This window comes from Myotis yumanensis, unplaced genomic scaffold (assembly GCF_028538775.1).
Source record: "Myotis yumanensis isolate MYYU_CA2020_CCGP unplaced genomic scaffold, mMyoYum1.0.hap1 SCAF_14, whole genome shotgun sequence".
NCBI classification, from domain to species: Eukaryota; Metazoa; Chordata; class Mammalia; order Chiroptera; family Vespertilionidae; genus Myotis; species Myotis yumanensis.
The window spans coordinates 9198342-9226109 of record NW_027223765.1 but is presented as its reverse complement, the minus strand read 5'-3'; the positions used below and the strand labels follow the sequence as shown (position 1 = coordinate 9226109).

The window sequence follows — 27768 nt, the reverse complement described above, 5'->3', positions numbered from 1 at the left end:
CACGAGGGGAGTATTTCTCCAAAATTCACTGTGGGAACCAGGCCGAACTCCTGGAGATAAAACACACAGAAGTGTGGGGCCCCTGATGCCCAGGTTCCCCTTCCCCTGGAGCTTTTAACTCTCGGAGCTGTGGACGGAGCCTCCAGCAGCTCACAGGTATGGCTCAGGTTTCCCTTCCTGCTTCTGGCCCCAGAGGTTTCGGTCCCAGTAAGTGTGAGTCTCTGATTTGCCTGTTGGTCTCTCCAATTTGGGGAGCAGAGGTTTGCCCTGTGACCTCACTTCTCTCACAGATTGAAGAAGAGTTGCTGCCTTTTCCGTGGCTCCACGTGACTGCCAGGTCCAGGTTTCAGGGGGCTACCAGCAGCGAATTAGGAACAAGCTCAGGCCTCTTTGTGGGGACACTGACCCCCTTTCCAGCCACGGCGCTGGTCCGACACCCTCAGGACCCGCTCCCCCTCCAGTCCCCTGGCACAGGCCAAGCCAGGTCTTGCCATTATTTTGATGAGTAACCTAGTTCTCCCCACAGCAGGAACCGTATCTCCTGGAGGCAGTGAGGGGAGGGGGCAGAGGTTAACAGGCATCTACTCCAGAGGCCTCTGACTCGGTAAGGCCTTTGCAAAGACAGTGGCATAGTTTCTTTCAGGAGATGCTGCTCTCCTTTAGCTGGGGGTGGGGCTTCGGCCTGCGAGGGCCAGACATTTCTAATAAACGCCTCGCCTGGAGAGACCTTGCCTGTCGCTGTTTTGTTGCATTTGTGATGTACACTGCTTACCGTTGTAATGCAAGTAAATAACAATTAGGAAGTAGTAATACAAGAATAAACTGTTCCTCATACTCACACTGCAAACCTGCTTTTGCCCCACCCCGTATTTCTCTCCTTCCTTTATTCTGCAACTGCTTAGCCACGCAGCGCAGTGGGAAGTGGCCCGGCAAAGCCTCACCCGTCTGTCTCATCAGCCTGTCTTTGATCATCAAGACGGAAGGCTTCTACACCTGCCATGTTCTGTCACACAGTCCACCAGGAGCAGGGAGGAGGCACGGCTGGTCTTGTGTCTTCGGGAGCACTACCATGGCACCAGGAGGGACAAACCCTGGAAAAAGGCTAAAAAATAACTATACCCAGGCTGTGTTCCCAATAGGGCAGTGGCTCCAAGTCTAAGTGTGGGCAGCTGCTTCTCTCTGCAGGGACGGGCCTGGCCATGCAGAGGAGGTGCCCATGCCAGGCCCCCTGGAGCAGCCTGCATGGCTCCCGCATGCTTTTCCCGTTGAGCAATCCATGCCTAGCTCCTTACCCTACTTGTCTAATTGAAATGCAGAGTGAATGCCATGGCTGCTCTCCTGGTCCTTTAAGACTGACTGGGAGGATCCGACCCCCGGAGAGAAACAGGCTGCTCAGCCTTCAAACAGACTTGATTCCAACACACAGCAGGCCCCGGGAGTCTGCTGGGGCCATGGAGGACAGCCTTTCCATCCCAGAGTATGAAGGCAGGCTGGGTAATCAAATGACAACATCTCTAAAGCAGCCTTCTTGATGCTGACAAAACAAGAAAATCTTACAAAACACCCGGGAGTGGTTATAAAACACTGAGCAATTTCACAATGAGGCTGATAAGAAAGGTTGGCTAAGGACCAAAGTGGCCACCACCAAGACCCTGCTCTGGGGGCGGGGGTTAGGTAGGGGGAGGAGGGCAGGCAGGAAGCAAGAACTGGGCTTCCCCAGGCCTCCGGAGGCTCACCAGCCAGGCGGAAGCCCTGGGTGGACACCTGGGCAGAGTGCCTCTCTCTTCTCCACCCCACGAGCACCAAATGCACAAGCAAATGAACCTTTTTGTGATTCTTACACTAAAGGCTCTGCGAGGGGGGAAATTTCACAAAATGCACATCATAAGCATTTCCTTTAAGCCATTTTTCTCAGGGGCCCTTATTCCAGTGTGTTCATTGTTCTGAGCTCCTGCAGCAGGAGACGAATGAGCCCCGTCGGGGAGGCCATGACCAGAGTCCTCTCTCTCCTGGGGAGCACTTCTTGGGACCTGAGGAGGTGTCACCGAAAGGCGTTTAACTCGGCGCTGAAGAATCCCAGCCATACCCAACCAGACCAGAAAATAAACTTTAATTTTACACGTACAAATGTTGCTTTAAATTCATAATTAGAAAAAATATATACAAACTTCGGCTTAAACAAAAAAAGTGGAAACCAGCTCTGGAGTGGGGGGCTGATGTGCAGCTCACCCCAGGAATCCAACCTTCTGTCTCTTGGGCCCCAGGCTCTCCTCCTTGTGCAGGATGCTGTGCAGCGAGGTGTGCAGCACCTTGCCCACGCGCTTGCTGGTCTGCGGGGCGAGGAGGAGAGAGAGCACGCGTGAGGCAGGCACGCTAACCCAGGGGAGCCCCCCTCTGCCAGCCCGCAGTTCCAGCCCCGTACACACTCCACCTGCCTCCCGGGCCTTTGTGCAATTAAATAATTCAATCAATACAAAACAAACTCCAAACCTCAACAGAATAATAGCTCCTTGTGAGAAAACCTCCATCCCAATAAAGAGAAAAAAAGACACCAACCCCCAGGCACCAAGCAGCAAAGGCTGCCTCGGCCATTAGCTCACACTCAGCATTCCTGCTGCCGTCACAACAGCAGCGAAATTGCCAACCAAGTCTGGACGTGGTCCCCACCAAGTCCCACGGTCCTGGAGTAAGAAGGCACAGAGACCCCAGGACGTGCAGTGTGTCTGATGAAGAAGATGGTGCTGAGGACTCGTCCTAACAAGCAGTTTCTAATGTACCTGCCAGCAGATCTCTAAGCAGAGCCCCTCAGATGAGACCAAAGTCAACACCTGGATAGGGTCTTTGGTGTCTCCGACACTACATACACCACCCATTTGTGCTTTCAAGTAAGATAATAAAAGGAGAAAACAGACACCAAGGGCTCAGAGTCTCCTGTGAAAAGTCACTGTTTCTAGGAATGAAGGAAGCATTACATGGCAACCTTGCCTGAGCAATGACCAATGGGCATGTGTTATGATGTGATCCAGTGGCTGCTTGAACAAAAACCATCTGCTCCGGCCAACTGCGTTCCTGGCAGGTCAGTCGGTCAGTTGGTCAGTGTTAAAGTCCTCAGAGACTTGTACAAAGTTGCATTTGTGATGTACACTGCTTACCGTTGTAATGCAAGTAAATAACAATTAGGAAGTAATAATACAAGAATAAACTGTTCCTCATACTCACACTGCAAACCTGCTTTTGCCCCACCCCATATTTCTCTCCTTCCTTTATTCTGTAGCTTCCTTTATTCTGAGCAGGACCAGGGCCCTGTGGCTCTGGGCCAGTGGGGAGACAAACACGTCACCCAATGAGCACAGAGCAGCTGGAAAGAGCCCTAATGGTGCTGCAGAGGGTGGAGGAGACCCGAGGGAGCAATCCACCCCTCAGGCTGCCAGGAGGACTTCCCCACTCCCATTCCTCTCCCCTTGAAACACTTCTAAACCCGGAGGAAAGGGGAGACGGCCACCCTTCAGCCCCTGGCTCCACCTTTGCTGCCTCCAATTCCCTCATCAAATCACAAAAGCTTGGGATTTTGGAGTCATAAGTTCACATTATCAGTTCAACACTCTCCTTTAGAACCGTGAACGTGGGATCGGGGAGGGGATAAGCAACTGTTACCAGCGGGTTCCTTACCCCTCCCCTCCCCCGCCCCCGCCCTTGGCTAAGTCAGCAGACATCCAGCTCGCACCAGCTGTCCTCCAAGCTCCAAGTTTGGGTCAGGGGTGTAAACAGGAGAACCCAATGGTGTTGCCGAGGTGGCAGGAGGCAGCAGGCACTCCCCAGCCAGGCCCAGCACCTGCCTCAGAACCGGAACCTCACCTCCATCATCTCGAAGATGCTCTCTGGGTCCAGGCTGCCCTTCCCCACTTTCCTCATACACGTCACGACGCCCTGGCTGGTCACGGACACCAGCACGCTGGCCAAGGAGCAGGCCTCCTCCTGCAGAGTCGCGTCCACCACGTGCCGATAGCCAATCTGCAGGCAGGCAGCAGAGCACACGTGGGTGACACAGCCCGGATCCCCGCCCGACCACTCCCAGAGGTACACCCAGACCAGCAAAGAGCCTGCACTGCCCATTCAGGATCGAGATTTTTAGATTCTGATCACATGGAAAATATCTGAAGCAATGTTCAACCAACGTATTGCCAGCCGCGGTGTGAGCCGTGTAGCAGAAGAATGAAATGGAAATATGGGGGGGGGGGGGGGGGGTTTGGGGTGGATAGAGCTAGAATTCAGTGACCATCCAAGTCAGAGGCCACCAAGTGTTTCTGACAGCGGGGCACAGGAAGAAATTCACATGGGCGGCCACATGGATGTTTCCCTGTGACAAAGATGAGAGCAAGAGAGGACATGCTGAGGAACACGCCAAAGAATGAGTCAGGCCCTAGCCAGTTTGGCTCCGTGGACAGAGGGTCAGCCTGCGGACTGAAGGGTCCCAGATTCAACTCCGGTCAAGGGTACATGCCCGGACTGCGGAGGCAGCTGATCAATGATTCTCTCTCATCATTGATGTTTCTCTCTCTCTCTCTCTCCCTTCCTCTGAAATCAAGAAAAATATATTTAAAAAAATAAAATCAATAAAAACGTATTTTAAAAAAAGAGTCTGGTGCAGGTGGCTTGCGTCAGTCCCAACACTTTACCATACTCAGGTTTATGAAGTGATTTTCGTGGAATTAAACCCAACCCATTTGGCCTTATTTTGAAACAATGAATCCTGCGTGGAATCAGGGACAGCTTCAGCCAATAAGGCCTCTGTGCACATCAGCATCAGCCAGATGTTGGCTCCACAGGCCTCTGTGCTCATGTAGAAACCACACCAGGAGCTGCTGCAACCCCCTCATTTGGCAGATGTGGACACTGGGGCCCCCAGAGGGGACAGTACTCGCCTTTCAACCACCTATTACTGTCAACCAGCCTGGACGCCACAGAGAAAATGAAAGGAAACAGGCCTACAGGGTGTCTCGGTGAAATGCCTGGTATAGAAGGAGCTTAACAAACTGGCTGCTCTCACTCTGAACCCACTCGTGTGCTCCCAGCACTCCGCCACCTCTTCTCATTAAGAAGAAAAGAAAGACTGCTCATGGCAGCGATCTCTACTATAACCAACTACTGGATTCGGGGCAAAGCTCCCTCTACAGTTTGTGAAACTATAACTTTTCAACTTACTAAGTAACCTTAACGGGTGGGGGGTTGAAAAAGACCTAGAGGGAAGCTCATACTTTGCACAGGGTGACGATGCAAGGGACGTTCTCCACACTTAGCCGGATGCAGTCATAAGGGTCATCAGACAGTTCAATGTCCTTCGACCCCTCTTCATCCTCCAGGACACGAACTCTTGGTATCCTGGAAGCAGAAGCACAATTAAAATCCTCACTTCCTGAAAGATAATTTCTTTTTCTTGAGATTGAGAACAGAAGTTGGAATCCCTGAATCTCATGCTAGGCCTGTACTCCCCATCGTTCCTGTCAAAAGCACACAGGCGACACTGCAGTGCAGTGAGAAAGGAGGTTTTTTGTTTTGTTTTTTAAATATATTTTATTGGTTTTTTACAGAGAGGAAGGGAGAGGGATAGAGAGTTAGAAACATCAATTGGAGAGAAACATCAATCAGCTGCCTCCTGCACACCTCCTACTGGGCATGTGCCTGCAACCAAGGTACATGCCCTTCACCAGGATCGAACCTGGGACCCTTTGGTCCGCAGGTCAACGCTCTATCCACTGAGCCAAACTGGGTAGGGTGAGAAAGGAGATTTTAAAAAAAATAATGCTTGACCAATCCCATGTCCAGAATGAATTGTGATCCCTACCTCACACCAAAGGAACTGCGGATATAAAGGTGAAAGATAAAACAATAATGCTTTCAGAAGAAAAACTACAAACATTTTAATGACCCTGGAGTGGACAAAGATTTCATAAACAGGATACAAAGTGCCTATCATAAAGGGAAAATATGATAGATTCAACTATGTTATAATTAAAACACATACACATACTAGTACATACATATAATATATATTAAGATTATGAACTTTGTTCATCAAAAGACATCATTTACCAGTAGAAATTAAAAGATAATGCAGAGTGGAAAAAAATATCTGCAAATGTGCATGTGTGTATGTATAAACTGACATATTCCATAAAGAATTCCTACTAAATATGAGACAGACAACCCAATTGAAAAATGGGCAAAATACTTGATCAGAGACTTCATAAAAGAGGTACCAGTTTGAAGTCTTATGTTAAAAAATAAACGTGAGTGCGTGGGCACACATGGTTCAGTAGAAGGGCTAAAGAATACCATCGAGGGACTGGCCTCTCCCCTTCTAAAGGCCCTGACTGTATAAAAGGTCTCTCCACATGCCAGGGGGTCCAGTGTTTGTAGGGTCCCCATTCCTTTCTTGTTCTGAGGATGAGACTGTGGCTATGCCCACGACAGGTGTCCTCCCAACCTGAGCAGCTGGGTTTACCATCCTACTCACAGTCTGCCTGACACCTCCCCCCTCGCCCAACAGCCTCGGCTGGTTCTACTCTCTTTTTGCCCTGGTGCCCATGGAAACCAGCTGGCAGATGGGGGGTAATTTTTTAGGCTGGAGGTGCAACAGATGGCAGCTTCCTTTCTTCTCCAATGGAGCCAAGCCAGGCTGCTGCTGCTGGCAGCTGCTACTCGAGCCCCACAGTGGCCACCAGTGCCAGACCCTCGACTGTCTCAGCCAAGCGTTAGCGGCACAGCTCTGCATGAGGACCCCACAATTTCTGACCTAAATTTATTTAACTTTGTTTTTGTTTTGTTTTAAATTATGCAGGTAGTCTAAATTCATCATAGAAAAACTCTAAAACAGAGATAAATGTTCAATCATAGTATGAGCGCTGGAAAATTGTCACAATGACCATTTTGGGACATACAGATATTTCCAGACATACTAATATGAGAATTAGCAGAAGTAAAATAAAACATGACAAAGCAAAAACCGGATGACAGGGCTGTTTAGGGGCTGCTTTTCCATATTAACAAACGTGTACATGGGTTTCTGTGTCGATTTTAACGCCCATGTTGAGACATTAGGTTGTTTTCAATTTCTCACCACTACACAGCTGCAATGAACATTTCTCAGATAATATCTTTGCTCACTTATCCAATCACTTCCATAGGCTATTTCCCTAGAAGCTTCGAATCCTCATTCCCTAATACCCCAGAATCCCATTACCATAATGTAAGCTCTCCGTGGAATGAACACCTCACCCACATGTTTATTTTCAAATGCTGCAAACTTTCCTCAAAGAACCTGGTGCACAGAGTGGGAGAAATGCTCCATAATCAAACAGCCTGTGGGAATGTCAACTCCAAAAGCTTAGTGCCTCGTCCCTTGCTACGCATGCAGCCTGTCGGGGAAGCTGAACCTGCTTTTAATGAAAACCAAAGAACAGGTTGCTACCCTGCTTTTAGAACATGTGTGTGTCCAGTGAAGGGCTCCGTGAGCACCTGCTGTGTCAGGCACTGTTCATGGTGCTGGGGGGATAGCAGACCAAACGGACAAACTGCCCACATGGAGCTTTGTCCAGAAACAGTATTTGGACAGTTGACCTGGAGTTGGTTTCTTTCTTTTTTTAACACTCCGGTGTGGGGTGAATTTCCCGCCAAAATATAAGATGGCGCGGGCAATTATTTAGGTTTCCCGAGCAAAATCAGGGATTTTTATGATACCTATTACCCCAATGGGTATGAAACGGTTCGCATACGCAGGTAGGTATCTTTGTGAACGGCAAACAAACAAATATTTGGTAATACGCAGTTACAATCGGCCCGAGTTTACACGTTTCCCGCACTCCACCGCAAATCTATATGAACCGAGTTAAGACGGCTCCCGCGGAGTACGCGCAATTCACGCGAGCCGACTTAACTCGTTTCCCCCACTCCAAGTGTTAAAATACGTTCTTATTGATTTGAGAGAGGAAGAGAGGAGAGAGAGATAGAAACATCAATGATCAGCTGCCTCCTGTATGCCCCCTATCGGGGATCGAGCCTGTAATCCAGGCACGTGCCCTGACTCGGAATCAAACCAGCATCCTCTTGGTTCATGGGTCGATGTTCAACCACTGAGCAACATCAGCTGGGCCAGTAGTTGGTTTCAACTCTTTTTGCTTCTCTGTAGTTTTCTAATACTTTTCTACATGGTACATGCTTACTTATGAAAATAACAATACAAAAAATAAATACAGAAATAGATGCACAGATTTAGTTTTAATTGATGAAATCTCTGTTTTCTGGAGCTTGACATTACATATCATTGTTAATGCTAACCCCTCGTTATCTTCACCTATGAGCTGCAGTAGAAATTTCCTCAGTGTCCGCCTGGGTTTTGCACTGGCCCCGGGGATGTTTCCCGGAAGACTCACCTTGTATTGAACAGAGCGGCCTTTACAGCAATGGAGATGGCATCAAACAAATTTCCACCACATTCCAGCAGCTAGGGGAGACAGGGTGAGCAGGGAAGAAAAGCAAGTGTCACATCTTACTTAAGTATTATCCCAATGAAAGGATACTGGCTCCTAGGGATGGTGACCACTGATGCCCGAAGAGCTCCCAATGGCACCACACACGCTACTCTCATCGTTGCTAACGTAGGTCCAGCTTCCAAACAAGTTAAAAATGATGACCACTGATGCCTCACCTGCTACCAGGTTCACATTCATTCGTGTGGTTACCTACTGCCTGTCATTATCAACATTCACCTGATGCTCAAACAGGTAACACTCCATGCTTTACATTTAACATAATAAAAACAAAGGTCTTTCATACCATTTTTTGCCCATGAGCAAAAGTGCTGACTGCACTTATGTGAGCTCATGCAGCAGGAAAGCTTACAGCACATTCTTTATTTATTTTTAATATATATTTTTTACTGATTTCAGGGAGGAAGGGAGAGGGAGGGAGAGAGAGAAACATCAATGATGAGAGAGAATCATTAATTGGCTGCCTCCTGTATGCCCCCTACTGAGGATCAAGCCTGCAACCTAACCCGGGCTGTGCCCTTGAGCAGAATTGAACCTGGGACCTTTCAGTCCATAGGCCAACGCTCTATCCACTGAGCCAAACCAGCTAGGGCTAGAGCACATTCTTAAGTGGAAGGTGAGACACCTTCTGCCCTCATTTAAAAGAAGCCTTGGCCCGAGTTTATGGAATAAACTGGGCTACAGCAAGGAAGAATGAAGAGGAAGTCCCGTGTAGAAGGAAAGTCGTGTAGTCCCATGGTTTTATTCAGTCTGTCTCCTCTCCTCTGAACTGTGAGCTCCCGAGGGCTGGACCCTGCGGGTTTGCTCATTCCTTTACTCTCAGAGTCCAGCAGAAAGGGTGCCAGGCAGAAGGAGCCTGGAGATTATGTGAGGGAGACAGGCAGGCCCTGTGCCTGGCCTGCCACCATGCCCAGTGCAAGTCTCTGGTTCCCACCTGAAGCTTTCTGAGCAAACTTCACCTGCAGACCCACATTTCCTGTATAATTACTGCTTATTAAAATATGACCCCCCCAGCCTATGTGACCACCTGGCTAGTGACTGCAGCTCATTGGTCTAGCAGCTGGACTAACTCTTCCCCACTCTGGCTCAGAGTTGACTGCTACACAGCAAAGAGCTGTAGCAAGACTCCTGTGTCAGACTGTCTGCATCTGACTCCTGTCCTCCCCTGGTGGCTGCATGACCATGGGCAGCACTCAACCTCTCTGTGCCTCGGAGGGTAAAAATCCCAGCCACCTCACAGAGCTGTTATAAAGGTTGAATAAGTTAATATTGGTAAAGCCCTTAGAAGTGTGCCTAGCACACAGTAGGTGTTAGCTAAGTGCATTTAAATAAAGACTGTTTGGGTTGGGGCGGGGGGGGGGGGGGGGGGGGGAGGGGAGGTGAAGGATAGACACAAGGTGCAACTGCAGAGTTCACCTTCCTGGGCAGCTAGGAAGCCTGCCTCTTATCTGTTAAGGACAGCCAGTGGCCAGTTCCCGCCTCCTCAAAACCAGGACCTGCAAAAGTACCTGTTTGGTGGGAGGAATCACACTACGGGGCACATCTTATTGGAAACGAGTAAAAGCAAATGGACTTGTAATTGTATTACTTTTACCCATTAGCATTCAGAACAGCGCTAACCTGCTGGTCCACCATTCATTATCTTTCAGCCATGTTCCAGCCGTTATCGAATTGCAAGTGCCCAGAAAGCCCTGCCCTGTTTCACGCAGGGCCAGCACTGGAGACAGCAGGCTGTTCCTTCTCAGAAGGTTGCCCACAAGATCAGATCCACAAGATCTGCTGTGCCCTCAGGTTCATTCAAGTACCTGTTTGGTCAATGGCTTAGCCTTGTGTCCTCAAGCTGACGTGGAAGATGCGGTCACTCATCTCAAGGTTCGTGACATTTAATAAAAACAAAATAGACCCATCAAGAGCCTGTACATGAACAAGCAACTGGCAAAATTAAATGAATTATGGCTCTAAGAGAAGTTACTGCCAACTGCCAAAAACTGGGCAGCAGAGTATTTGGAGGGAGAACACCAGGAAGGAAATGAGGGGTGGCTAGAAAGACACCTGCAGGAGCTGACTATGGAGGACGGAGGAGGGAGGAAGGGGGAGGGAGGAGGCAGGGCCTCAGGGGCCGCACCTGGGAAGCAAGGGCCTCAGAGCAGGTGGGCTACGGGTTGTTTCCAAGGGAAGATGGCTCCGTGAGGTCAAGAGCAGACACCGGCCCAACCCCTGGCTTGGAGGCCTAGTACCACTATCCTCACGCTGAGACCTCTCGGGCTAGTTACTTTACCTCTCTGTGTCTTAGTTCCCTCACTTGTACATGGGAAAAGAATCGTGCCCACTTGCAAAACATTTGTAAGGGTTACATGAAAATGCATGTAAACAGCACATCATTCCATGCAGAATGCGCCAGCTGGTCTAAATTCTGCCCCTCGACTCTGTCTGGCACCATCCAGAGAGCATCTCTTACTTTTTCTTCCCTGACAATCTCTGTGGATAATTTTAGGTGCTACCATGATATGACTGCTTGTAACTTTATTGTAGGATGGCATCAAGTGTAGGCTACTTTACATATATTACTATACGTGTAATATTTAATTAAAAAAAAAAACTATTACAGGAGATTCATCTTGCCCTAACTAATCTCACCCTGGGAGTCGGAAGTACCCACTTGGAGAGGGAAAAAGCCCTGGGAGGAAAGTAGGCCAACTGGTCTCCAGCCGGCACAGCAACATGATCCTTACCAGCACGTCCACATAGAGAACCCAGCAGTGCTCCCGAGGACTAATGCAGAGGGACTTCAGGTCCACGCTGCTCTTGTTGCTGAATATCCGGTAGAGGGTGTTAGCAATCTCTGTGCCAAGTTCATCACCTCCTCGACCTTCGAATTCAGGGGTAGCATTGGCTGAGCTGCGCAGAAGGGAACAGAAGAGCTGGTGAGTCTTTTCAAACGCAAAGAGCAAAGGGGCAAAGCTTTACTCCAGTTGCCCTACGGAACGATGGAGAGTCACTGAAATGAGAAGGGATGGCATTGCCACTGTTCCAGCCTCCGGACAGACACACACACTGAGCCAGACCAGCGCCGGGCCCTCGATTTGTCAGTGTGCGTGATGGGAGTTCCCCCCGACTTCTAACAGAAGACATCTTTATCCAAGGGAAACAGGAGAGCAATGGTAAAGTGAACCTCGGCCAGTAATAATTAACTCTCTTATCTTGAAAGTATAACAAATACCTTCTCTGGCAGGCCGAGGAAGCCGGAAAGCCCAGAGAATCAGTCTGGCTTACAGAGGGGTTACATTATATACACCATCCCTAGTTTTCACAGCTTTAGCATGCACGATGCACTCTCAAAACAAAAGCCACAACGTCAACTACAATAACCCTCCTGGAATTTTTTTTTCTGTTTTGTTTGGTGTGTTAATCCTCACCCGAGAATATTTTTTTCCATTGTTTTTTAGAAAGAGTGGAAAGGAGGGGGGTGGGGGGAGAGAGAGGGAGAGGGAGAGAAACATTGATATGAGAGAGACACAGCAATTGGTTGCCTCCCGCATGCATCCTAACCAGGCCAGCGATCGAACCTGTAACCCAAGCACGTGCCCTTGACCGAGAATCCAACCCTCACCTCTTCGGTGCGCAGGCAGACACTCTAACCATTGAGTAACACCGGCTAGAGCTGGAATCTTTCAGAAGAAACGTAAGATAGTATGCCAGAGCTATGTCATGAACTCTAGGTTATCACTGTACTGAACAGCAGGAGATGAAATAAGACAGACAGACTGCTGGCAAATTAAATATTAGGTTATCTCTTTTACTTTATTTGCTATTTTTCAAAGAGAAAACCTTTCTCATTCAGGCCTCTTGAATTTTGCGCTCAATTACCTCAACACAGGTTGCTATAATTTTAGCCTCCAGTGTTTGAGTTAGATTAATAAAGTTTATCCCTTCAAAAAAAATCAACAAAGAATGAAGACACATTGACATTTGCCACCCTAAGCACTACACAAGTGTTTAACAGGAAACTGTGGAGGGTTTTGGCTTAATGAAAACAAACCCTTAATACATCAGTGAGGTAAGTAAACATTCCAGTGACCACTTCACTTAATGAGTAGGGCGGGGGGGGGGGGAGGAAAGCAGTTGTTTCAGTTTGATTTCCACAAAATCTCGTGCGACCCGTGTTCCCCAGCCCGTCTCTGCATCCACACCTCCGCTGGAAGGCACCCAGCCAGATGCCAGGCACTGCAGACCCAGAGATTGCGCAAGGAGAAGGCCACCCGAAGTCGGAATTCCAATGAAGTCTGGGGGCAGATTCATTGATAGGGGAGGGAGCAAGCAGCAGGAGTGGGGGTCAGGGAGGGCCTCAATCAGTGTTGAGGGTTAGAGACCTCAAACCTAAAGATGAGTACAAGTTGGTGAGGCCACAGGCAGGCAGGGTGTGCGTGCGTGCGTGCGTGCGTGTAATGTCCCCTCTGTCTACTCCATTCTAATATAGGCATAAAAATGAACCCTAAAATGACCAGAGTGTGCTGTTGTATAAAACTCTGCCTCTCTAATCAGACAGTCCTCCCTGACCACTACCAGCCAGCAGAACCCCAATTTAAAATCCCGGAGAAACTTCACTGTTGCCATAGCAACCTCACTGGTCTCTCTCCGCCTCTGCTGGACTCAGGCACTGAGCCATGAAAAAAAGCTCATTTGTGGCGAAATAATCAAGTCACCAGGGACCAAGTTTATTTTGCACAGCCAGCAAAACACAATCTGTTCCTAATTCAAACACTAAGCAATCAATATTGAGTCCCATCTTTTAAGTGTTTAAAACACATCTACATAGATCTGTGTAGACAAATTCAGTCCGAGATGCTTACACTTCAAATGTTTTCCTTTCCCTGATTATAGTGGGTCATATCCTCCTGGGTGTGACCGATTACCCAGGGAGGAGGCAGTGACTCCTCCACGGCCCTGAGGGGTAGTTTACAGAACTTCCAGGTCCAACGGGCTAAATTAATCCACCTACAAAACCATGCCCCATTGTTTTTTTTGGCACTGGGCTAATTTAAAGTGACATTTTCCCCATTTTTACAGTGTTGGTTTTGTGTGTTTTTTTCCTTTTCTTCAACATATCCTTTCAGCATAGCTGGTAGACAGGCAGAAAAGAAAGCTTTGAGGCAGAAGAGACCTTAGGAAGCTCCTGCGTCTGGATGGTGCCCTGGCCATGGAGTAATTCTGGGGAAGAGGCTGGGGAGAAGGAAACTGCTCAGGGTGGGGATGGGGTGTAGTGCTTTGGGTACAATGGGAAGGGCCAGAGACCCTGTATTCTGACAAAGGATGAAGAGAAGAGATGCAGCAGAAAAAGGAGGGTCCCTCCTCACCACTAGGGGCGCCCACAGCACAAGGACCCTTTCTGATAGATCCGGTCAGAAACGCAGACCTGGCAAAGCCTTAGAGGCCATCTCCAGAGGACCACAAACCAAACGCCTACAAACATCTGAACAAAGAGCCACATGTATAATTAACAGGGAGTGATGGAGACTGGCAAACTCTCAGGCCCTGTCATCTTTAATAAAAGCCTCCATTAGTGAAACAAAAACCTTGCAGGTGGGTTGTGGCCTCAGATGGTCAGATGCTCTCGCTTTACAAGGAAGGAAACTTAACAACTTTTTTGGAATGTTCACCACGTGCTAGACAGCATTCTGAGCACTTTAGATGTATTAACGCATTGAATTCTCACAAGCCTAGAGGTTGGCACTGTTATTGACCCCATTTTAGAGACAATAAAACCGAGTCACAGGAAGGTTGTGTAACTCGCCCAAGGTCACACACCCAGTGACTGGGGAGCTAAGATTCTAAACCCAGGCAGCCTGGCCTTGTCTGCTGGGCTTCACTGGACTCTCCTGAATGTCTATTTGGCATGTCTGGCTTGTGGCCTAACATCGGTCAGGTTAGCCTCCCTTCGGCCTGCCTTATGCCTCACAGTAATGAGCGGGTACTCCGGTCTTGGGAACTACTACTAGGGCACAAATGTTGGAGTCCAGGAATGTAGACCAAGGGAGTCCTAAACAAAAAGCTTCTCTATCGAGTACACACAGGCTGGCAATCCTAGCCCCCTGCTCATAGGCATCATGATATATTCTTTCAGGGGGAGAGTATACACTAAGGTGTTTTTTTTTTTTAGCATAAAACCAACTGCTTTTATTTTTATAGTTACTCAAACCAATTCAGATCCTTCATAAAGAACCAGCCCTCCAGGGCTGTTGGGAAATCGCTTACTGAGCTGGATAAACTAATAAAAATCTTGGGAACACTGCCCCTCCCAGTTCTCCACCCCTCCTGACTCATCACCTCTACTCTGCTCCTCTGCTCAGCACTTCTCTCCTGGTTTAACTGGGGTAGGCTGCGATCAAGGCCACGGCTACCTGCAATGGGACTCAGACAGTAGGCCCATTGTTGCTTCCCTTACAACTGACCTCGCCTGCGAACGTGGAGGCTGACAGCCAGGCCCGGCCCGGCCCGTGGCAGCCGGGTGATTTAGTGGGTACTGGGCCAAGGCTGACTCAGGACACCTCCACAGTCATCTAACCCCCAGGCAGGTCCTGAGCCTCTGACTCACGTGCTCATCTCTGAGCCTACCGAAGCGTCCCAGTAAATGGGTTGGGCATAGCAGCACATTCGGAGCTTGTCACCTAAACCCTTGTTTGAAGTCCCTGGGAGAGTTATCTCATCAACTTTCAAAGTACAGCCAGCCTCAAATGGCTTCTGCAGGTTCTGCTCTGCCTGGCCCCACACCTGGCCCTTCAGCCAAGAACAGTGCCCCCTTTGGGCAGCACCAAGCAGGTAAGGAATAGATCAAGTGGGTCCACCCACCAATTCAGGGCACAAAACTTGTGGTTCAACACTAGTGTGAAGCACAAGTGATCACCCTGAAAAGTAAGTTCCAAAGGCAAGTGACAAGTGCTGGGCATACTGAAATGCCTATGAATGAAAGTGTGCTCCTCAACCATTAAACACTGAACCCCCTCTGAGAGGCTAAACCAGCCCCTAAACCAGCCGTGGGCAAACTATGGCCCGTACGGTCTTTTTTTTTTTTTTTTTTTTTTAGTTTTATTCATTTCGGCCCGTTTGAAATGAATAAAACTAAAAAAAAAAAAAAGACCGTACCCTTTTATGTAATGATGTTTACTTTGAATTTATATTAGTTCCCACAAACACTCCATCCATGCTTTTGTTCCGGCCCTCCGGTCCAGTTTAAGAACCCATTGTGGCCCTCGAGTCAAAAAGTTTGCCCACCCCTGCCCTAAACCCATCAACAGGGTGGTCGGACAGCCGAGAAGCGGCTTGATGGATTGCCACCTAGTGGTAACCCAGAGTGACAGTTCATTCAATTCTTACCTTTCTCTAGGCTTTAGATGGAAACCATCTTTTCCTAAAGTCTCCAAGTTCTTATTTAAAATGGCCTATTTTCAGGCAACATCTAACAAAGACCTGAGCAGGAAGTGAGAAGGCCTGGTCGGCTCCGGGGCCAGTGAGAGTGCTGCCAGGCTTCCCTGGTGCAGAGCTTGCAACCCAGCTCTTGCTCCACTGGCACACGGTCAGGGTCAGAGCAGCGGTGGGAGGAAGTGTCCTCTACCCCAGATGCCTGCATTCCAAGTACACAAACTGAAGTGGAATGAGTTAGCAGAAAAGCACTTCGTCTTCCGAGACCCCTCCAGCTCTGGGAACTTAATAATTAAAACCTGGAAGCAGCTGGTAAGTACTTGTCAAACTGGGCTCAGATGGGCAGGAAAGGACCCTTCCCGCTGGGTAAGAATTCAGTTTCAGCCTTGAGCCTCCGGCAGAGGCCCCATCCCCGGGGCCTGGGGAAGAGGAGGACAGCACCCCTATTTCTGGGCACTATTCCCTGGATCAGAATGAAGGCGTTTGTCTGTTATGCAATTTAGAGTTGCTCCCTGCAGACTCAAACAGGTTCTGAGAGAAGTACAGCCAGTGGCGCTTGGTAATCTCTCCCTTCTCCGTAGGAAAACGGGGTTTTACAAATCTCTCATGGTACTTCTACCTGCTGGGCTGATCGCACTAACGGAGCCACTTACAGATCTACAATGTGCCACCTGAGACTATCAATCTTGAGAAAGAGATTCAGAGATTGGGAACTGGAGCTTCTAGGCCTGCTGGGGTTCTCCTGAGATTTACAAAGGGGGAAAGAGGCCAGCAGGCAGCCACTCAGCCAGGACAGAGGCTCAGTCCTAGAAGCCAGGTCTTGGGAAAGGCAGCTCAAAGGCTTCTCTCAACCTAGAGCCACCCTCCCTTTAAAGCTGGGACAAGAAAGGGACGAAAGCAGCAGGCAAATGTTAAGTCACCTTCAGACACAGAGCCACCATGGAAGTTCTGGGACTTCTAAGCACAACACCCCTCCGAAGCCAGGCTCCACAGGCTGCACGAAGTAGAAAGAGCAACGACTCAGAGTCGGACAGAACCAGGTAAGTGACCCCCAGGAAGCTCACGCACCCGCTTTGAACTCATGTCCCTCATGAATAGTTTGTGAGAGGTGGACTTCTGTTTGAACGTGAAGACGGGAAGACTAGAACTTACTATACAAATGGGGGTTAGCACCTGCGCAGAAAAGCGTTCTGGCTCTCATAGTGTTCCCAGGAATCTGTGCCCACTGGTGTAGACTGTCTCTGCAAAAATATGGTTCACGCTGAACACTTGCTTGCTTCCTAGGAGCCTGGTATTGTGGTGTGTGTGAAGCAGAGGGTGCTTACATGACCAGCAGCCAAAACTATCTTGGGTGCTGAGTCTCTAATGGGTTTTCTTTCAGAATCATCTTGGGCACACATGTTGCTGCATTTTGTTGCTGTCATAAATCTTAGTCGTGAGTACAATTATATGCTAGTCCTTCCAGCAAGTCTCTGAATGTGGGGTCGTCTTGGGGACCCGACACAGTGTCAGTAATACATACCTGCACCTAACATGAGCCAATAGCCGTACCCACCCAAGAAGGCCTGGGTCATCACCTCGCTAGAAGTGAGGTTACAGACAGAACACGAGACTGGGTCAGCAACCCGATAAACCACCCAACCCCTAGAAGAGGGAGGTCACCGGAGGGAGAGAAATGTCACTATGGAAAGCCCCCTGGGAGCCAGTCGTCATCCTAGGTGCTCTATCTTCATGATCTCATTTCCTTATCATCACGACAGTATTATCACCCCCATTTTTTAGATTAAGAAACAGGCACAGAGAGACTGAGTAACCAGCCGGAGGTCACATGGGTGAGAAGAAACCAGCATCAGGCTGGCTGACGGCTGCAGAGACTGCGGAGTCTGCTCTTCCCAGCACCCACTGCCTGTCTCGCTGCCACAACCTCGGCCTGTCAGGCTGCTTGGCTGGCCCTAGTCCTTGCTCTGCCAAGCAAGTCATGAGAAGTTTTCTGGAAAGCTAGAGCAGAGAGGGAAACGGGGCATTTTAGACCAAATGATCCTTATCATCTGCGTTTGATATTTTTCAAATCATCCATCATCTCATGTGACTCTCATAACCACCACAAGCTGGGCAGCCTGGCAGACACCCTCCTTTCAGACAGGGAAAATGAGGCCCAGCGAGGGCCAGGTGGCCAGGGCAAGGGCAGAACTTGACCCAATGTCTCCTTCCAATATCCCAGGGCCTGGCACCTTGGAGGAACTCAGTAAATACCTGCTGGCTGGCTGAATGATAATTCAATACCAAGTAAAAGTGGATTAACAGGAAAACAGAGGTTCATCCTCTGAATCTTCATCTTTCAAATTGTTTTTCTTTAAAAAGAAATCTGCATAGTACTGACCAGTCAACAAAGAACTCCAAGTAACCTTCATTTGGCTTCTCCAGCTTCGGCGTCCCCATCTCTGCTTTCACTCCCACCAGGATGTCCGTGTGACCCTGCAGACATATGCGAGAAGGGTCCTCACTCCGGGCAGGCAGCCAGGCACCCGACCACCTCCCTCCTCCCCCTGACGTACACCCCTGGGACTCCCTTAAGAGCAGTGCTGGGGTTGGAAAGTGACCCTCTGAGAAGATGAGGAGTCCTTCAGATCTACAGAGTCCCCCGCCCAGAGTTTGGCTTGGGTCTTGGATTTTCCCCTAAAATCTGTGTGGCAAAAGCCTGGAGGGGCCTGCGGCTTGGTCCCGTAGGTCCTCCCCATTCCTCCAGCGAGGCATGGGTGGACCGTGGCCACAGCACTCACCAGCTTGACCCTGGCAGACCCACTGGTGTTGGACACCACGTCGGTTTCCACTTCGACACATCGATAGTCCTCACATCCACGGCCATCCACGCGGAGGTCTTCCTACGTGCAACAACCACAATCCGCAGGCTGTGATCCCAAACCAACAACAGACCCCTCAGGCAATTCACCCCTGTTCATTCCCCTAGAGCAGTGGTTCTCAACCTTCCTAATGCCGCGACCCTTTAATACAGCTCCTCATGTTATGGTGATACCCAACCATAAAATTATTTTCGTTGCTACTTCATCACTGTAATGTTGCTACTGTTATGAATCGTAATGTAAATATCTGACATGCAGGATGTATTTTCATTGTTACAAATTGAACATAATTAAAGCATAGTGATTAATCACAAAAACAATATGTAATTACTAGAGGCCCAGTGCACGAATTTGTGCACAGGTGGGGTCCCTTGGCCTGGCCAGCGATCAGGGCTGATTGGGGCAGTCTTGCCCAGTCTTGGGGGAGGGACTGCAGGAGGTTGGCTGGCCAGCAGGAGGGACCACAGGAGGTTGGCTGGCCAGCAGGAGGGACCACAGGAGGTTGGCTGTGGGGGCACACTGACCACCAGGGGGCAGCTCCTGCATTAAGCGTCTGCCCCCTGGTGGCCAGTACACGTAATAGCGATCGGTCGACCAGTCATTCAGTCAACCAGTCATAACGGTCACTTAGGCTTTTATATATATAGATATATGTGTTTTCTGATGGTCTTAGGCGACTCTGTGAAGGGGTCGCGACCCACAGGTTGAGAACCACTGCCCTGGAGAAATGTGCAGTACATCTTCCTTTCTTAGTGAATTGGCCAAGCTTGCCAACCCTGACGCTGAAGATGGGTTTCAGAGTGGACCAGGTAGTGCTTGTCCCTTATCTTACTTACTTCTTCAATCACTTACTATGTCAGTGTTAGCTCACAGATGTCTTTTATAGCTATAATCCAATATTTTTATTATTCATCTTGTAGCTCCAGATATGGCCCCTGGGAGCTCCTTTGGGTGGGTTCCTGCGTTTTCAACATGCCTCCAATCTTTTTTGAGCACTTCTTTATGTTCCAACAACATAAGACGTCCCAGGCTCTTGTATTTTCTCTGCCCCTGCCCCTGCCCCGGAAGCAGCCCTTTCTCCAAGGAGTGCTGGTTACTTTTATTGGAGAAAAACCAGGATCTGAGTGCTGCAGGGGTATCATTGCTTCTAAAGCTTCCCAGCAGACAGAGCTAGAAAACATATGTATGTACACTAACCCATGCACACACAAACACACACACCTGTAGTTATTTCTGTCTATCCACATGTCTATTAAAAAGCCACGTTCTCACACTGATAATTGTTTCGAACCTTCCTCCTGTCCTAGGTGTAACTTCTCTCTCAGACAGGGAGAAACCTGGCTTTCATGATCTACAATGCATTTAGGTATTTGTTAAATCTTAGTATACACATCGTTTCAGAACTTCTAACCCATACCCCTGTGAGAAACAAATGTTCTAACAGAGAACAGTATTACACAGAGTTCTTTTTGTCTTTAGCCTATGATACCCACTCAAAACACTGTTTTCCAATTGTCTTCCCCCTTCCCTCCATGCAGCCCTGTTACTCATTTGTAGCAGTCTGTGTTCCAGTCTGGGTCCCCCACATCCTGGTTACTTTTAATTACTTATTTACTTTTTGGGTATGTGGACTATCACCATGGCTCTGGGAGTCAAAGCCAGCAGAAAAGGTGTGCTCAGAGAAATGTCACTCCCAACGCATCCCACTCCCCCCTCTCCCACCACACCAGGCAGGTAACCAATCTCTTTTGTTCCCAGGCCATCTTTTCTGTGTTTCCTTTGCACAAATGAGCTGATACATGAATATTGTAAATATCCCCTTCTTACACAGGGTGGCCTACTACTGATACTCTTTGTTTCTTTTTAACATTTTATTTATTTTTAAAATATATTTTTATTGATTTGAGAGGAAGGGAGAGGGAGATAGAAACATCAATGATGAGAGAGAATCATTGATCAGCTGCCTCCTGCATGCCCCCTACTGGGGATCGAGCCCACAACCCGTGCATATGCTCTTGACCAGAATCGAACCCGGGACCCTTTAGTCCATAGGCAGACCTCTATCCACGAGCAACCAGCTAGGGCTTACACTTTTCATATGCAGGAAATCACTCCCTGTCAGCTCATAGAGATCTTCCTCCTTTGTAAACACTGAAAGCAGTTTGTTTATTTTTTCCAGAAAAGGAATCTTTAGAATCAGATTCTCAAAGAGGTTAATGCTCCTCCAAACACTAACAAATACAGTCCTGAAGCGTGTTAACTGTCAGAAGCTTATCTTTAAACTACCTGGCTAACTGCACGTGACTGACTTTTTTATCTTGATCAATTAAAATATAAACAGGCAAAACACTGCGTGCTCCCACCACACAGAACCAACTACTACCATTGGTCACGTGTGTTTCAGGTTTTTTTTTACTCTCTCAACTCCTGCAAGCCCCTCCACTTCCTACAGTCCCCTCCCTAAAGGCAATCCCTATCTGAGTCTGGGGAGAAGTGGACTTAAAAAGTAACAGGATTTCAAGTCTGGGAGAATGAGCCTCTGGGGAGAACTCAAAACTATGTAACTGTCTCTTCACCACCTGCCACTGAACACACAGCTTTCTAGGTCAATCTCTGACTCCCGTTTGCCACATCCCCCGGATGTGCCCGGCTAGGAAAGTGAAAACCTGGCCCAGAAACATCACTCACAAGGGATCCTTCACAGGCAGCAGGCCTGGTACAAGTGTGAGCAATCACAGGAGCATCAGTCACAGGTTCCAGGCCCTGGTCCTGCCATAAACTAGCTGCCTGACCTCTAGGTAGGACAAGTCCCTCCTCCGATAGACTAGTTTCCTCATTTACAAAAGAGGACGTGGAAGTAAATGGCCTCAAAGGTGCTTCTCTAATTCTACAGATCTATACACCAAAATAGCCACAATTATTTGTAAAAACTAATAGTAACTATTTTGTTTTAATCCTCACCTGAGGATTTTCCCATTGATTTTTAGAGAGAGTGGAAGAGAGAGGGAAAAACAGAGAGAAGCATCGATGTGAGAGAAACACATCAATTGGTTGCCTCCCGTGGGAGCCCCGACCAGGGCCTGGGCCGGGGAGGAACCTACAACCAAGGTACGTGTTCTTGACCAGAATTGAACCCGGGACTCTTCAGTCCACAGGCTGACGCTCTATCCACTGAGCCAAACCGGCTAGGGCAATAGTAACTACTATTTAATGTGCATTTACCATATATGAGATAATGCTCTAGAAACACTCCACAGTTAACACATTGAATCCATTATGCAAACAGAAAAATGGTTGAAAGATGCTAAATGGCTGGTCCGGGGGTCTCACAGCCAGTAAGTAGCACTTTAATTCCAAGCCAGAGCTCTTCACCGCCACTCCACACCACCGCCTGCATTCTAAAGGGTCTCTTCACTGTGCAACAGGACCCCACAGGCCTCCCTCACAGGATGGACTGGCTGGCTATACCAGTTGGTCTTGATGATGGTGATAACGGCTCTGAAAGCAAGGAGACCTCAAGCCTACAGGGCTTCCAACTACTGCCTTAAAACACCACACACCCTGGGGAGATCTAGCCACACCCCTTTGTAGTAACAACCCACATACTTGTTCCAGGATGGGGTGGGGAGCGGGGTGCTGGTGGTGGTAAAAAACTTGGGCCTGGCCAGATCTTGCCTTTGCAGCCTTCGAATCACATCTGCCCCAGGGAAATGCTCAGTGGTAAAGGTTCAAGTGACAAGAGGCGAACAGAAAGCTACAAATTTTCCTTTCAAAGGATACATCAACTACAAATTTTTTTTCATAGAAAAAAGCACTCAAAAGAATATAAAATCAAACCAAAAACACCAAACAAACTAGTCCACGAGTCACTGCATTCAGGGCAACTTTAAAAAAAAAAAGTCCAGTTTTCCTCCTAACAGACAGGAAATCACCCAAACCTGCGCGGCCTGGCTCATGGCCTGACACCCTACCACGATTTTTATTCATCTGCCGTCCTCAGGAGCAGGGGAACGCATCCATGTGTGAACACGTGAGAACAGGGGCTGCCCTGAACTGAGGCTTCATGTGAAAACCAATAGAGATGTCAACAAATGATGGGCCGCACCGTGGGGAGCCCTGTCCTTCTCAGCAAGGGACAAAAGACCTTTTCAGATACAGGGCTTCTGGGTGCTGGGATGGCTCCGGTGCCTTTGAGGTTGCTACCTATGTGATCATGACCTGCCGGTCGGGTGTGGTGTCGAGTCACCTCCAATCTGTATTTAATTCTCTGCTGTCACAGACCAGCTTTGTGACCTTGAGCAAGTTCCTCAACAGCTCTGAGCCTGTCTCTTCACCTAGAAAGCAGGACTAACCCTGACCTTACAGAGTTACAGGAGAATCTGAAAACCCTAAATCATTTATGGGGACCTTTCAGCACAGTCTAGCTGCTAGCACATGGCCAGTCCATAGGCAGTTCCCTTCTCCTGCTTCTGGGGGAAGGTATCCGCTCACCGAATCCTCAAAACCCTGAAGAGAGGTGTCAGATAAGGATATTGAGTTGAGGCACCACAATCTCCTGTTTGTGACCAAGTGGAAGGACATGTGACTCAGCCCAGAGCTGCTTTACCCAGGTCACCCAGTCCTGTTTCTCCTTAATAGAAGCCGACAAGCCAGCTCTACTCATCCAACACACTTGGGAAGGTTTCAGACTCCAGAGGTCCTCTGAGGTGATGGTGCCCCAAATGACCTTGCTTTGACTTGTCCAATACCGCAGAGCTTGCTAGAGAACCGAGACTAGAACGCCTCCCCTATTAGAATACAATGCACTTAGGAAAGGGACTTTGACTGGGCCAGCATTGCAGGCCCAGGCCCAAGACACAGTGGGCAAAACTAGATACTGATCTTCTTTTTTATTTTCCCTTATTGATTAAGGTATTACAAATATGTCCTTATCCAAGCCTGCTGAGCAGCCCCCCACCATCCTCTGAAAGGACGTGATTTCCCTTCACCGTGCAGGGTGCCCAGGTGCAGTCTTTTTGTGCCATGGGTCTGTAAGAAATGGCACAGGGCTCAGAATCAATCAGTTCCCTGCACGGCCGCCTGAGCAGCTGAGTTCTGACTGCTCAGTCTCGGCTGAAGATCAGGCCCTGTTCTCCCTCTTCTGTGCTGCAACCACCCCTCCAAAAAAACCACAATGCTTCCAGTTAAAGCTGGATCACAGAAAAGAAACTGAAACTATCAGCTGAGCTACACTTTCTTTCAACGGCCGAGAAAAATTCAAAGAAATGGCTTTGACAGGACCCCAAGAGGCATGCTTCTTGGTGGGGCTAATCATCGGCTGTGGCCTGCTCTGAGCCTCTGATATAATATGTACCCAACAAAAGTGGGACATCTCGGCCTCCAAAGGCTGAGAGGGGACTTAACAGAAATCAATCAAATCATATGTTAAAATATTGATTTGTCAACCTTTCCATTTGCCCTGTCCCACCTCCTCAGATCCATTCTCCATCCTTCCCTGTCCTAATCCGTGCTCCAGGTTGACTCCCTCAAAACTGCACCACCTGGACTCCCTTTGCTGATTTCTGGTTGAGTTTGGCCAATGGAAGTCATCAAAGGAAAACAGAGTCGTCGTCCCGTCCCACCGCCGCCCCCCCCCCCCCCACACACACACCTGGGGCCACATTTGTGACAGTGCTTGCATCTACCCAGAGCTGTGGCAGCTCTTCCTCCATGGTCCCAGCTATTACTGGTATCTGGTAACACTATTTCCTTCTTGGGTCCCTTTGACCTAGAGGTGTTTGCTATGTCCCATGGTCACTGGTCTTTGGGCTCTTCAACATCTCTTGTTGGGTACCTGAAATACACCCACATTGTCATAAAAGTCTCCTGAATTATCTGAATTAAACTCCATTTTCTGCCAGAGCCTAAAATGATTCATCTTCCTGTCCACAAATTGCTCGCTCTCTCTCTCTCTCTCTCGCTCAAGTGTGCCTCGTCCCGCAGTGGCCATGTCTGAGCCTAATGATTCTATCCAGCAACGAGTCTGGAACTGAACTAGAAAGGCTGGTTTCTTGTAGAGGGAACTGTAACCCCAGGAGCTGGGAGGTAACCAGTCTTCCTACCACAAGGCCTGAGAAACAGAAAGCCAATACAAAGACTGTAAGGGAACTCAGAGATGCAACATGGCTCTAGCAGCAAAGGCATCTGGGAAATGTTGGGCTCTGAACTTTTTATAGCTTCAGGCTTGGCTGACTACCCAGAAAACTGGAATGCTGCCCAAAGGTAAAGGCCATGCCCCCAGGAAGAAGGTTAAAGAATGTATACAGTGTGATAACCGCCCAATGTTATCTGTTACCTTCAAAATACATTTTTTTTTCTGGTGGTCTACATGACTACCCACCATATGGTTTTACTATTAACCCTCTATAAAAAACGAGGCCCTTTCCTGGGAGGGGGTGGATTTATTCCTGGCCTGCCACCACTGGGAGCAGCTACTTTGCCGTGTAAGTTTCTCCTACTAAAGCTCTTACGAATTTAGCAGCAGAGTGGCGCAGCGGAAGCGTGCTGGGCCCATAAAGCTCTTATGAATTTGAATAAGGCTACATGCCAGATCTTCAGAATCCATTCTGAATTTAGACTTTTGGGGCTTCTGTCAAACAGAGAGAAGAGAACACAGCAAAAGCATAAAAAAACAGCAGAGACAAACAAGGGAGAGCCTGAAGATCCAACTGCCCTGGCATTCTTGGAGAAACAGCCTTCTCACAGATACACTTTTCTTGCTTGAGCCACTTTGTTGGTTAACATAACTATCAACAGAATCCTCAACACACACTGTGAGGTTACTTTCAACTGCTTCTAACTACCACCAAACCAAGATGAAATATCCTGGAAATAGTAACAGAATCAAAGGCTGAGGGCAAGGGATGCCAGAAGCTGAAACTAACCAAATAGGACCAAAGGTGAAAAAGAAAACACAAAATGATTAGGTCTTCAGAGGTAAGAACAGGATTCCTGCTAGGCGTTGCTTAAGGCGCACTGCTGGCACTCAGTAACCAACTGCCAAACGTTTAGGTGATGTTAGAACTGAGTCAGTGAGATCTGTGGTGGGCTCGCTCACCTACAGTGTACATGCACAACAAACTGTAAATTCTGTTTTGCTCCTCCATAAATACAGAATTCCACTTTGCTGCTCCGTGAGCAGACCAAACCTGTGGCAAATGTTAACAATCCTTCCGAAGAGGTTTACTTGGTCAGTTCAGTCTGCATGGCTCTGTGATACAATCGTGGCCTTAATATGTCCATATGGTACTGGTGAGAGAGAAGTTTAATTTTAAAACTGAAAACGCTGTCCAACTCATCTCCTTTTAAGGACTCCCTTACTCCATCAACATTACCAAGTACCTACCTATCAAGTGCCGGACAATGGCTAGGCTTTAAAGGCATCATACATACAAGCGAATTATTACCTTCCAAGATCCATGATGAGGCAGTGGCGGAGCCTCTGAGACCCCTAGGATCAAGCTTCTGGCCACCTCTGCAACCCGATCTTCCACCAATTACCCGCGGTGATCGGACTCACCATCCTTTCCTTGCGGAAGGCTCAAGCTTACTTAATTCTTGGCTGTGCTGAGAGCTCAGCTCAAATGCTATTTATTTCCTTCGGGAAGCCTCCCCTGACTTCCCAGAGGAGGCAGGTCCTTTTTTCCCTCACGGCACTTGGTACAATTTTATATATAAATGCACAAATTGACCTGTAATTTCTGTTTTTTTCCCTTCTGGCATGGGTGTTATATAAGGGCAGGCTATTTCCTATCCTCCAGTCTAGCTCAGTTCTAAGTGGAATGAATGAAATGCCGAGTCCAGGAGATACACAGAAGGGGCACTCAGCATGGATTTAGGAGAGCAACCCCACCTCCCTGGGGAAGGCTTCAGAGCGTTACAGCCCCCAATATCCCTTAGTTCTTTCGACTCCCACTAACTATAGCATCCCCTTGATATATACCTTATATTCCATCGCCTTTATTGTATATTCATCTTTGAAATCATAAAGGAATAAAAAAGCTGAGGTTAAAGGAACGCCGGGAGAGCTGAAATGAACCACACTGAACCAAAAGTGGAAAGTAAAATACAAAATGATTAGGTCTAGACAGGATTCTGGCTAGGATTTGGGGAGAGGCTCTAATCCGGGGAGGTTACAGACTAGGACAGGCTCGGCTTCCCCCGGCAGCTCAGGACCGGGCCCAGCATTCTCCAGCTCTGGCTCCGGCGGGGTCAAAACCGGGGACGGCAGGGCGACCGCGGAGGAGCTCAGTGTAGTGCCAGCTGCCTCTAGGGATCTCACCTCCCCAGTGGCACCTGGGAAACTGCAAATACTGTGCTCCCGGCGGGGCAGCCGCTTTTCAAACACCTTCCCCTTTATCTGTAAGTCGACTTATATTTGCAAAGCGCTTTCGCCTCCGGGGCCTTCTTCCTCCCCGTGACTCCCGTCCGCTAGGGGAGGAAAGCGGACCCGAAGCCCACACCCGCAGGAGAGCCACCCGCGCCGGCGGGCGAGGCGGCCGGGGCGGCGCTCCCTCGCGAAAGCCTCGCGGCTGGGCCTCCGGCTCCCCGCCGGGTTCGGCACCTTGCAGACCCGAAGGCGGCAAGTATGCATTCAGCCCTACATGGACGTTCGCCGCCCGCTTCTCAACACCCCGCGTCGCCGGCTTACGGCTGTTGAACCACAAGGGAAACCCAGACCCGCCCACCCACCCGGGCGAACCGAGGGCCGGCGCCACCCGCAGGGCCAGGGGCACCGGCGGCCGCCGCCCGCGCCGCCGCGGCAGCTACCTGGACGCCGTGGACGATGTACACCTTCTCCGCCTCGCTCAGCGACACGGACGCCATGCTGCCCCGAGCCCTTGCGTCATCAGCCCGCGCCGCCCCGCGCCGACCGCGCCCCCGCTCTGCGTCATCAACCTGCGCGG

At 49.0% G+C, this 27768-nt stretch overlaps 2 protein-coding genes across 2 annotated transcripts in view; one reads left to right on the top strand and one right to left on the bottom strand.

The window, feature by feature from the left end:
- Nucleotides 1-2093: 2093 nt before the first annotated feature.
- EXOSC7 (exosome component 7) lies at nt 2094-27707 on the bottom strand. Its single transcript, XM_070391661.1, has 8 exons — nt 27632-27707; nt 18743-18844; nt 18343-18437; nt 11279-11444; nt 8430-8500; nt 5256-5379; nt 3856-4011; nt 2094-2330 (listed from the first exon to the last, which is right to left on the bottom strand). Exons 1-8 carry the CDS (start codon nt 27686-27688, stop codon nt 2226-2228), a joined length of 876 nt encoding a protein of 291 aa, XP_070247762.1. The 5' UTR covers nt 27689-27707; the 3' UTR covers nt 2094-2225.
- ZDHHC3 (zinc finger DHHC-type palmitoyltransferase 3) overlaps nt 16795-27768 on the top strand; it is a 50573-nt gene continuing 39599 nt past the window's right edge. The window contains exon 1 of the mRNA XM_070391652.1: nt 16795-17002. The gene's annotated coding sequence lies outside the window, so the exon portion shown is untranslated. The remainder of the gene's footprint in view (nt 17003-27768) is intronic.